Raw genomic sequence first — 13,245 nt, forward strand, 5'->3', positions numbered from 1 at the left:
TGTAGAGGAGTGGCTCTGCTGTATGATTAGAACAATCCTTCAGGTAACACTCTGATATCTGATCCTGTATGTAGCAAAAATGTCATGTTGGAGCACCTGTCTGTTATGAATGGCTGCTTTGCCCAGTTGGCCAAGGTTGTAAATCCTACCTTCCAATCATGGAAGTATTTGTAAAAGCAAAGCTTCTCAAAGTTGATGTTGTCATAACCTGGTGTTGCTATGATGCGTATTACTTCCATCCTGGCTACTGCCTCAAAGCTACCTAACTGCTTGCCTGTTGCTTGCAGTATGTGGAACATAGTAACCCAATTAGAAATTCCATTTGAACCCACCTCATGTATGCTTGACTGGCGCAGAGAGAACTTCATTAACAAGGGGAGGTCGCCAATTGTGAAATTCAGATTCAATTCATACTGCGCATAATAAAAGCTCATGGCCAGAGGTGTAATGTGGCAAAGCACCAAGATGCACTTCTCAGCCGTTGTCGAGAAAATCAACAGTTAAAAGAAACCGTTGCGGTGAAATACTCTCTACGATTAAAGGCGTCGTGGCGCAGCGGTAAGCGCTCGGGTTTGTAATCCGAAGGTCGCTGGATCGAATCTCGCACCATGCAAATATTTTTTTTTAGTATTTGTTTTTTGTAATATATATATATCTCCCGGCAATCAGTTGCAACAATTATGCATACAATAAGTTGTTGAAAGTCGTTTGTCGTGGAAAAACTGGCGACTTCGAACATCATTATGTTTTCCGCAAACAAAGTTGTATTTCACAAATGTTATTAATTGTCTTCATAATGTTAACCACGTATAGTTAACGGAAGACGTAGAAACGATATTCTGAAACGAATACGTATAGCGTAAGTCAAACGTTCGAATCAGAATAGAGACCCCACGAACACAAATTCGCTGTGGCAGGTATGAAATATAAACTCCGTTACTCGCTCGTTACACTTAAAGGACAGATGTTGAATGGGCCGAAACGAGCCACCGCATAACAGCGTAGTTGCCTGCCAACTTTGGAAGAAGGTAGATGCGGTCCATAGCGCAACTTATAACACTCATTAATAGAGAGTGTGTGTGTGTGTGTGTGTGTGTGTGTGTGTGTGTGTGTTACCACTGCACCAAGACCCTGTAGTAAACCTTTAATTGTAGAGAGTATTTCACCGCAATGGTTTCTTTTAACTGTCGATTTTCTCGACAACGGCTGAGAAGTGCATCTTGGTGCTTTGTGCTTTTCCACATTACACCTCTGGCCATGAGCTTTTATTATGCGCAGTATGAATCAAATCTGAATTTCACAATTGGCGGCCTCCCCTTGTAAGTTGTAAATCTTCTTGTGTTGCACACCTGGGTGTGCACTGCAGAGATTACCATTTGTGAACATTTGCTGTGAATCCACTGCGAAAGGTGTCTTAAGGGAACAAATGCCGTAGTTCTGTGGGTGACTTAATGTTTGTATCCGATGAGCAGGAGCATCCTTTAGAGGTTGTTGAATGTGTGGGTACTGACATGGAGCAGAGCATTTGTGAGTCCTATTGCCAGATCTTTGGTGAAACAGACCGTCACCATGAGGGTCTGTTTGTTCATGAACATTTGTCATATTGCATGTAGTTTCACTGTCATCCATTGCCAGTGCTAGCTTCTCCTACATGCTGTGTGTTATGCAGTGCTGCCACCTGCACGGCTGAACTGTGAACTGTCGCTGCTAACTTCCAATGAGGTAGATTGCACCTCACTCATGATGCTCGATCCAGGGGGACTCACTTGTTTCCAACATGCTCTGTTGGGGGCCCCAGCTGAAATAATGCCATCTACAGCATTGCTTGCTTTGAATTCCATGCATGCCGCCATTGGTTCTGCTCTTTCTGTCCACACTTGAAAAGGTACAGTTTTGTTCACAGTCGAAACGATTCTCATATTTTCAGGAAGTCTTTTAAGACCCATCATGTGTAGCGTTTGCACCGGTATCAAATCTTGTCCTGCTACTGAGTGAAGTTCGTGCAGAAGTTGACATGGTGATTTCTTGCCAAACAGTTGTCTGCCGTTAATCTATAAAGTCTGAGCTCTGGAGAGGACGTAAAAGTTTCTTACGAGACAATTTTTTAATTCTTATCTATTTTATGCTGTCAAAAAATATAAAAACAAAAGTTCTGGTCTGAACATCCAGAACACTGTGTTGTGTTGTCCTACAGTGCACTGTTGGCTGTAGTAGATACTGATGCTGTTACTGTTGATGTCAGAGGAGGGAGCAGTCATTATTTCTACTGACGTTGAAGTGTGGACACAGCCCTTTGGTATCAACCTCCCGTTTTATCCCTCCATATTTTTATCCCTCGATATTTCTCATTCTGATCAGGGTCACCACTGTAGGAATGCTTGGTGCAATGGTGAACTCGGTACAAACAGCCTGAATGGTCTTTTACACTTTTATTACAGTCACAATTACAAGTGCACAAAATCGGAATGTTAACAGAAAAAGACACTAAAACCAGAAGAAAATCGAAGATTAAAAGTATAAGAAAAGGTGCTCACTTCCCATTTGAAGTTATTTGTTACAGTCGATTGTTCAGTCGGCACAACCTCAATGCTGCTACAGATGTCCGATTTAAACTACTGCTACCAAAAGAGGATATCTTAAGACCAACTGGGGATTGAACCAGGGCCTCTGTAATTATTTTTTGGTGCTTACATTAAAAATAAATGGTGTGTAACTTATACTGGCCTGAATGATATTTCAAATTATTTGTCAACACAAAACAGCACGAGTTATGAGAAAGCCAACTAAAGAATGTATAAAGGCGACAACTGTTGAAAGAAACTGGGTAAAGGAGTTTGTAGACAGCTATTAAAATTATAAGTACTAGCTATATTTGAGATGGCTATATCTTAATATAGAAGAGTAATGGCTCAAGCATAGAAGATTAATAGATGGAACATGATACTGATGAATATGGACATAAAGTAACATTCAAGGAGAAAGTAAAAGATTGAGGAAATTCGAAAAATAAAATAATGAGGAAGAAGTTTGTTGGTTTTCTTTTATGGGAAGAAGACTAACATACACCAGAAGGATTAAGAGCTTTTAAAATGATAAGAAAATGAATGTGTTCCCTTGAGTGGTTTTTGTAAATAAATATTTTTTTAAATACTGTTTAACTGGCATGTTATTTGTCAGGCTCAGAGAACAAAACAAAGGAAATAAAGTGAGGAAGGAGATTACAGGTTGCATGAGACAGGAACCAAAATGAAATGTAACCAAATGTGTAACTAGAAGGGTGGTGGATGAGTTTTAAACATAAAAAAAAATTGTAAATAAACTTAGGTGGAAAAAATATCATTATTAAAAGCTTGCTCCCTCCTTCCATCAGGCCATAAATGTTTCTTATTAATGCTAAAAGACACTTTGACTGCTATTCCATTATCACTCAATGCTGGTAACCAAATGAAGTTAATTTGTAAGCAAAGCAAACTTTATTATAATCATCATCATCATGGTCGAGGAACCAGTTTAATGTCTCATTGGGAGCAAGGTCATAAAACAAAGCAACAAGAATCTGGAAGAGAGCACCCTGTATAAAGCTGTGCCTTAGCACTCTTCAACACTGATTCAGATTTTTTGGATTTGGCATTATCAGACAGGAATTTAAATCCTGCTTTGCAGAAACAAAGGACAACTAAAACATATAGACTTACGTGTTCAGCAAACTAGACAAAGAGGCAGTAGTGTCATGTCTCAATGAAGAACTTGATACATTTAGCTCTGGAGAGGAGCATGTAGAAGAACTGTGGCTCAAGTTTAAAAGAATAGTTAACTAAGCTCTTGATAAATATGCACCTGGTAGAACTGTTCATGAGAGACCCTCCATGTCAGTGTCCCTGCAGTGCAGGTGTACAACTAAGTATAGAGCTATAGATAATGTGTTGCTGAATAAAATCAGTTTGACTGTCAAGAGGGCAATGCACAAAGCCTTCAGTGACCATTCCTATCAGAAAATAAAGATCTCTGACAAAACCCAAAGAAATTCATGTTATATGTAAGGGAGTTAATGGTGTGAAAGTTACTGCCCATGCAACCATGGACAAGACACAACTGAAATTGAGGATACCAAAGCGGAAGCTAAAATTCTGAACTCCATTTTCAAATGGTCCATTGCAAAGGAAAATCCAGGAGTATTGCAACTCGTGCACCACTCCAAAGACTAGTGCTATAGATATTAGTGCCAGCATGTTAAAAAGCAGTTGAAATCACTAAAATGGAACAAAACAATGGGGGCTCGGAGGGTGTCCTATCAGATTCTGTACCAAATTTGTGGCTGAGTTAGCCCCTCTTTTAGCCATAAAATACCATACATCCCTTGAACAACAAGGAAGTAGTTGGAAGAAGGCATAGCTCCCACCCATCAACAACAAGGGAAGAACGAGGTAACCACGAAACTAATATCCCATAGACTTGACATCCATTTGTTAGTTGCATCTTAGAATGTGTTCTGTGCTCAGATGTAATGAGGAGTCACAGACAGAATGACCTCCTATATGCCAACCAGCATGGATTCTGAAAACATAGCTCATGTGAAACATTGCAACACACATCCTGAAAGATTCAGATGAACGGAGTCAGGTACATGCATTTTTTGATTTTGTAAAAGCATTTGCCTCTGTACCATACATATGCTTCATATCAAAAGCACAGTCATAGTGAAATGTGACAGAATTGAAGATTTCTTGATATGTAGGATGCAGAATTTTATCTTGGATGGACACTCATTGACAGCTGCAGAAGGAATTTCAGGCATACATCGTGAAGTGCGAGTGTATCCTTAGTGTTCATGTTGTGTATTAATGACCATACAGACAGTGTTAATAGTAACCTCAGACTTTTCACAGATGATGGTCATCTATAATGAAGCAATGTCTGGAAGGGGGGGGGGGGGGGGGGGAAGTTGCACAGACATTGGCAGCTTGCTTTAAATGTTCAGAAACATAAAACTGTACACTTCACAAAAACATAGTGTCCTATAAATATAATGTTTGTTTGTCACCAGCTTATACAAATACCTGGAGTAACACTTTATAGAGATACGAAATGGAAAGATCATGTAGGTTCTGTTGTAGGTCAAGTACGTGAAAGACGTCAGTTTTTTGGTATAATACTAGGGAAATGCAATCAGTCTACAAATGAGATTACTTACAATACAGTCTTGTGACCCATTCTAGAGTATTGCTTAAGTTTCTAGGACTCGTATCAAATACAACTTAACAGGGGATAATTGAACATATATGAGGGGTTCAGTACAGGTGGTTATAGGTTATACGACCCATGAGAGAGAGTCGTGGAGTTATTGAAGAAAATGAAGTGGCGAACACTTAAAGATGGAAGCAAACTACAGAGAGAAAGCTTAGTTAAAAGTTTCAGCAACTAGCTTTAAATGATGAATCTAGGAACAGACTACAACCTCTCCACATACCACTCCCGTAGGGATTGTTACGAGAAGATTTAGACTAATTACAGCATGTACAGGGGTGTTTACTGAATCATTCGACCTGCAATCCATATGTGAATGTAAAATAATGGGCAGTTCCTTGTGCCATGCACTTCGCGGTGGGAGTGCAGAGTATGGATAGGAAAAAGAAAGTCGTGGCTATTACGCCACATACAGATATTATTATAATCAATTACACTCTTTCTATTGGCTTAATCTGCAGTGACTACTGCATTCTTCTTTGAACTCATACTCTATATGAAACAAGCTCTGTTTATTACCTAATTATTCACATTCACATTCATCTATGTTGTTCTTGTGGTTGACCTTATTTATGGTTTGCAAATTATAGCTTCTCTAAAATGAGATTGTTTCCTAAACTTCCCACTTGTTAATAACATGTAAAATTAAAGCCAAACAACACGTTCAGAGAATTCCTTGTATTTAAACATTTTGTTTGTCCCTATTATCAAGGTCATTTTTTTTTTTTTGTACAACCACTGAACAATTTACACCGACTGACCAAAACATTATGACCACTGCCAACCATAGGACTGAATACCATCTGGTGATATTGCAGGCATGCAACATGGTAAGAAAAGTATATAAATGGAGGAGAAATGAATAGGGACTCATTCTAGTACTGATATGAGCCTTATAAGTGACTTTGACCAAGGGCAGATTGTTATGGCTTAGCACATGAGAACAAGCATCTCCAAAATGGCTCAGCTGGTCAGCTGTTCATATGCTACAGTCATGAGCATGTATAGAAAGTGGTTGAAAGGTAGTGAAACTGAGTATGCCCTAAGATGTTGGACGTCCATACTTCATCGCAGAACATGGAGGTTGGAGGCATGTCTGCTCTGTGAAGCAAGATAGACAGAGATCAGTGATAGATCTAATGGCAGAGTACAGGCACAAAAATGTTTCAGAGCCCACTAACAAATGCACATTGTTGAAAAGGGCAGTCTGTCACAGATGACTCTTACATGTTTCCATGTTGACACAGTCACTTCCTCCACTATGATTTCAGTGGGCATCGAATCATCAACACTGGACTGTGGATCAATAGTAACATGTCACATAGATGAATTGTGTTTCTTGCTACACCAGGTCCATGGTAGTGTCTGGATTTGTCATCATCCTGGTGAACGACTGCTCAAAACAAGACCCACACCCCAGATGCATGTGGTTGGGAACAGTATTGTGCTACAGAGGACAATAACTGGGGCATCTGTTGGACAAGTGATAATAATCTAAGTTATCATGAGAGCTGTGGACTACATGAACATTACTGCGGATCACCTGCATCTCTTCGTGTTTGAGGTCTTCCCTGACTGTGATGGCAGCTGGCAGCAGGATAACTGTCAGTCACAAGGCTAAAATCATGTTACAGTGGTTTGAGGAGTATGATAGCGAAATTGTATTGATGTCTTGGCCACTAAACTCACCTGATCATAACCTGATTGAATGCATCTGGGAGGCTATCAGATGCCAGCTCCATGCCCACTAACAATAGGCCCTTAATTTACAGGAATTGTGGGACTTGTGCATAGATATTTGGTGCCACATACCCTGGGAAACCTACAAAGGACTTGTTGAATTCTTGCCACACAGAACTGCTGCAGTATTACGTTTAAAAGGTGAACCAACATGCAATTAACCAAGTTATCATAATGTGTTGGCTCAACAGTGTATATATGGACCCAACATTTTTAAAAAATATGTGCCTATAGTGCTGTTCCCTTTTTATCAATTTAACTTTTCTTAACTAGTTTGTTTGGATGTAATTTTATAGCCCACATTTGGTTTTGTTCCACCTCTCTCTCTCTCTCTCTCTCTCTCTCTCTCTCTCTCTCTCTATCTCTCTCTCTCTCTCTCTCTCTCTCTGCTGTGGAAAAATTGTGAAAGTAATGGGCCAATTTGATAAAAAATTTTTTTTTGTAATTTTGGTTGTAATTTCTCTCTTGGGAGCTGCCCTAAACAAGTACTGAAAAGATGCTGGAGACTCAAGAACAAAATCAGTTTTGGATATTTTGATTTGATCATAACAACCCTTTCATTGTAAATCGGTAGTCATAATAGTTCAGAAAAACTGAACATTTTCATTGTGATGGTCATTTATTAGTTTTCAAGCTTGTGTGTGTCCATACCGAATTGCCCTTATTTATGGAAGGGGCAGATAGTGCAGATGGGGGAGTGCTTAAACATTATGTAAAAGTAGCCAAGAACAATTGTCGTTGTAGCATAATCATATCTCAGAAGTATCCAAAACTCATAATGCGTTTAAACATGCAAATATCCCAGTTCACCATATCCAGTATCATTTAATGCCAAAATGCAATAAAAATAAAGTAAACTGACAGTACAATAAAGTGTAATGTGAAAAAATGGGAGACAAACTAAAAACTTAAGCATGTGTGTTCGTAAGCTGTTATAATATGCCATTATGATGTAAACTGATTAATATGGCAGTACACCGCCCCATGCCATGTTCATACAGTAGCTGCTCATTGGTTAATGTATTCTTATTGATTGACTTTTCCTCCCTAATAAGTCCAAATCTGTTCACTTTGTACAGCAAAATTTCATCTCCTTTTTGTTGATTTTTTAAAAAAATCATTGAATAATTTAACTTGTTTAGATAATGCACCCACTCTCCAGCCTAATTTTCTACTGACACAGTGAAGATTGATTTCAATTGTGTGTTGTATTTTGGGTATGTCCTTTCTAATGTAAGACCCATTTTATGTGGTTTAGGTATAATTTCCTGAAATATATTGTGTGGTTAGGAAACTGTAAAGACAAATGGTTTTAAACACCATGCAAGTGGAAAAAGTACTGCACATTTTCTAACATGATGAGTAGTTAGTTTGTTGGTGATTTGTGTTGGTATACATTTGTGGTATAGATCCCCCACTTTGTCAAATTTCTGAGCAACTTTGAATTCATTCTTATTTTACATCAGTAGGCTCAAATGATGTCAGATTTTCAGTTGTTTCTGAACATGAAATTTTCCTGTGTTTCAGAAATTTTGGTCCTGGTGTCCAGACAAAAAAAGAAAAATCAGGATTTCACTGTACTTCTGAAAAAAAGTATCTACCAAAGAATTGCAAATTTTGCTGCCAAATATAATATCTTTGCTATCTTTTTCAGTAATATGATCTGGCTAAACCAGTAATCTTGAATCATAGGAAGTACTGGTAACTAATTACAGAACTTGTAAGATTTGCAAGCTGCTGTGCAGTTAACACATAAGAGGCTTTGGAAAGAGAAAGATGAAGCTCTTCTGTGAGCTGATTTGGAAGCACATTTCTCCTGTGTAGCTGAAGATGCTGCATCACACTCTTCAAAGGCAGGACAAATTTTTTTATCCCTTTAGCAATTTTTTAAATACACTACTTACTAGCAAAGCACAGGAATGAAACAAATTAACGTGATTCCTTCCAGTAATATTGAGAGTAATTATAATACTTGGTGGCAGTCTACAGCAGCAAAATTTGTTCTTTTTCCTTTTATATTTATTCGTTAAATGTTCTCTTCAGTAGGTGGTTTAAAATTCACTTGCAAAATTGTCCCATTATGCTATCATTTATTGTTTTTGGGATAATTAGAGTAATAGTTGCATATAAATGTTGAATGTGACCTTAGTAATATCAGCTTTTATTCCAGAATGCACACAATACCAGGAAATTCTGTTCACAAGTAATTCACTCAATCTAAATGGTTTTTTTATACTATATTCTACAAAAGAGAAATGACAGGTGCACTTTAAATTAACTGGGAGATATCCTGACCAGACATCTATAAAGTGCTCCCAGTGATGAGAGAGTTGAAGGTAAACAAACAACTCAGTCACCCTGATCCCACAACAGGAAAATATGTGTTAAAGATGGCATTCAATTTCATTCATGAGTGATAGCATTCATCACTCTGATTTTTTTTACTATTATTTCAAATGAAGTGGCAGAAACTGATGAAAATTTAAAAAATGAGAGGAAAAGGCAATTAAATTACTGCTGTAACAGAACCACTTCTGAAACAGTAAGAAATTCGAAATAATAAACATTTGCCATATTTTAATTATAAATATCTTTGTGATTACTCTGAAAATAAAAATGTAGTCCATGGATTTACAGTATGGACTACCTAATACATAACAGCCCATATTTTATCTGTGTCCTCTTACCACTATAAGGGTTGTGGAATAGGGGGAGGGGCAAGAGGACTATTAGGAGGAAATTATTGTAGAGTAGACACACAGCCACCTTATGGTGATAAAGAAGTTTGAGGCAGAACATAGTCTCTTCACCAGTGCAATGATTTGGGGTACCTAACTTTTGCTTCAGTCTTACTGTCTCATATAAATTGTCATTTAACAAATTCATTTTATCTTACACATTGGAAAAAGGAAAAAAAAAAAAAAAAAAAATCAAAAATGACATTCAATACCAAGTGTTAAGTGCATAAACACAGTGTGTGCTGTTGCTAAATACACTGACCTTATTTTCTAGACATACTATCTAAACAAAGACATATTTCTTAATTGTAAATGTTTAAGTTAATTTTCACTGGCAGTTCAAATTATCATGAATTCGGACTCATTGACCATATTTTGTCAGTATAGTTTTGCAGAATCTACAAAGCGTGAGTATTACGCTTCTTGTGTTATACATCTATTTCAGCATATAAAAATTGCATGCTTTTGTGGGAATAACACTCTTATATGTATGTTAGGTACGATGATGCTCTGAAAGTTCTGAGTTCTATCCGAGGAGACAGGGCAGTTGCGTCTGATGAACTTGAGCTGATCAAGGCTTCATGTCTTGAAGATGAAGAACTCCAGCAAGCAAAACAAGCAGGTTCAGGGCAATCAGCTTTTGTGAAAATCCTGAGAACAAGTCACACACGCCATGCATTAATTTTGGGATGCGCCCTGCAAGCATTCCAACAGCTGTCGGGCATCAACACTGTGATGTAAGTACCTTTGCTGGTGATAAGCTGAGTGAAAAATGTCTGCTCTTAGGTAATGGAATAAAGTATGTGTAACAATATTTGTGGAGCACAATGAATGAGAGCAAGGGAAGAAAAAATAGAGTACATAATATCACTAGGGAAGCACATGGTGAAAAATTTCAGTATAAGTAAAATATCTTTTTCTACTGGTTCATTTACGTTCTGTGCTTTTAGTATTCTGTATTAGCATTGTGGATCTTATTTTGTAGTTGGTATGCCAGCATATATTCTATTAAATTGGATTAATGTCTAAACTGCTATCTTCTGTACAGTAACATGAACAGCACACACATTTCTTTTGTTGATCATTGAATTATTAGTATAAAAACGGATATTACATTCAAAAATGTTATTTTAACAAAAGGACAGGTGGACTGGCCGTATCTTAGCTTCAGGAGATGCAGCACCCAGTACAGCTGATAGGAATGAATAAAAATAGATAATGGCACTCCATCCATTCATATATTTTGCTCCATGAACCTCACCATGAAGGAGAATTTCCAGAGATGTGGAATGCATAAATTTACATGTGAACAGGAAGAAGCAGCCTTTGAAGGCTCCTACTGTAAAATATATCAATTAAGATTACTCCTAACCTACTCACACTGATGGTTATCAGAATTATTTTGACATTACTTCATATGTATGTCTCTATTAGGAGAAAATCAACTGCTGTACTTAAAAAGAAAAAAAGCTACTGCTGTTCCTCTTATACTACTTAGTTGTTTTTTTCTCTGATTCTTCAAACAGTGTGTTCACGTAACTTTCACACAGATCAGTATAAGCTGTCTGTATACTGGCAAAAGCAAGAGACATTTAATACAATTTTTAACAGTGCATTACTTTACTTTTTACCTGGTGTTGTTGCTGACAGTAAAATACCTAGTAAGAATTTGGTTCAGTACATAGCATAAATTAGTGGGAAAAATCTATGAAATGCTTGATCGCATTTAATTATTTTTTGCAGGTATTACAGTGGTAGTATAATTCAGATGGCTGGAGTTAAAGACCTATCTCTGGTAATTTGGTTAGCTGCTGCTACAGCAAGTGTGAACTTCCTGTGTACATTCATTGGCTTTTACTTAGTAGAGGTTTCTGGACGGAGGCCTTTGTCGTTGTGGTCTCAGGCTGGTGAGTGACAGTTTGTTAGCACTTAAAATATTAATTCATTTTTACTGTATTAATAACACTTTGCTCTCTTTTAATCCATTTCTTGATGATCAAAGCATTCTGTGGTCTTGTAGTAGAACCTGACTGGCTAAAATAAACAGTATCTGCAGGTTTGCAAATGATTAGAGCTGCAATTCCCTGTGACAGTTACATCAGACAACAGAGTACATCAACGATGTCTGTGTTCTGTGTTGTCAGGCCTGGTAGTGTAAACAACAGGTATGAACAGTATAAGATGTTGAGTGATCATGGTGAAGGATACAGAGATACCACATACTCAAATGAGACAGCATTACCAGGACCAAACTGAAAGCACTCTCATTATGGGTCTTCATTTGGCCAGCTGGTCCAGTTGTGCAATATCCACATTTGTAGAGCACTTGGATATGACAATGTCCCATTGTTGGACTGAATGGCAATGTGAGGGCAGGCATACTTGTAGTCGAAGTTCTAGTCTGATTATCCAAGGGAGGATCAGCATACTGTGTATTGAGCACATCTGCGACTACCATCCAACAACAAGTAATGTACTCATTGCATCATTTTGTGTCATTCCACACATGCATTGGACACTAGCAGCAGCCGAAGTAGGGAATTACCATCCCATGCATAGCTGCTGTTAACACCACCACAACACAAACTGGTGTGTTTGGAGTGGTGCCATGACCAGGAAGCATAGGCTGCTAATGAATGACATTGCATTGTGTTCAATGATGAATAACATTTCTGTACTCTCAAGGATGACCATTATCAGCAAATATGGCAGCAGCCTGGAGAGACGTCCCATTCTTCCAATGTTTCAGAGAGGTGCAGCAGAGCAGTGTTACTCTTTGTGTCATGGTGTGCGGATCCATCTATGACTTACAGTCACAGCTGGTAGTGATTGAGAGAACTCTGACAGCACTGTAGTATATCATGGCAGTAGTGTGTCCTCCTGTGTTACCTCCCTTGTGACAGTATGGAGGCACCATTTTTCAATGGGACAATGCTCAGGCACATATGGTACATGTCTCCATGAACTTCATGCATGATGTTGACATACTTGCACAGCTGGCAAGATTCCTACATCCGTCCCCAATACAATGTGTGGGACCATTTCGGACATCGATCCCATTACAATGCTGTGATATCTAGGACCAGTTACAGCAGTAAGGGCCAAGCCTTCATAGGTGATACAACAGTTTTGACACATTTCTTAACCATATTAGTGCATGCATGTAGGGCAGAGAGTATGCAACATCTTAATGATTACAGAGCTTATACTACCAAGTTCTATGTAAATGTGATTCAATTTTGTAATCTCTGAAATAACATCACATACCCTCTCAATTCATGAAGTTTCATTTCATTTCCTCCTCCCTTTCTGGGTGCTTAACTTATTGTCTGGCAGTGTATTATTATGTGGAAAAAACACTGTTTTGCTGTCAGTTTCAGTATCTTGTAATGATTCTGAACAAGAACTACACACAATCAAAACAATACCTGTAAACGATAAACATTACATATTTATATGCTCCTCAGAGTATCAGACTTCCATAATCCTTTACAACAAATTGCAAATCTGCAAATGCAATCTG

The 13,245-nt window shown here is 38.0% G+C and overlaps 1 protein-coding gene across 2 annotated transcripts in view; it reads left to right on the forward strand.

The window, feature by feature from the left end:
• The window catches only part of LOC126470504 (proton myo-inositol cotransporter-like), a 500,775-nt gene that overhangs the window by 450,983 nt on the left and 36,547 nt on the right, over window positions 1–13,245 (forward strand). For both annotated transcript variants that reach the window (XR_007586223.1, XM_050098392.1), the window contains exons 6-7: window positions 10,220–10,459; window positions 11,466–11,629. Coding sequence is in view for 1 of the 2 variants with exons in the window: in XM_050098392.1 (XP_049954349.1) it covers window positions 10,220–10,459; window positions 11,466–11,629 (404 nt within the window). In the remaining variant the exon portion in view is untranslated. The remainder of the gene's footprint in view (window positions 1–10,219; window positions 10,460–11,465; window positions 11,630–13,245) is intronic.

Source organism: Schistocerca serialis, chromosome 3 (genome assembly GCF_023864345.2).
Source record: "Schistocerca serialis cubense isolate TAMUIC-IGC-003099 chromosome 3, iqSchSeri2.2, whole genome shotgun sequence".
Classification (NCBI taxonomy): Eukaryota; Metazoa; Arthropoda; class Insecta; order Orthoptera; family Acrididae; genus Schistocerca; species Schistocerca serialis.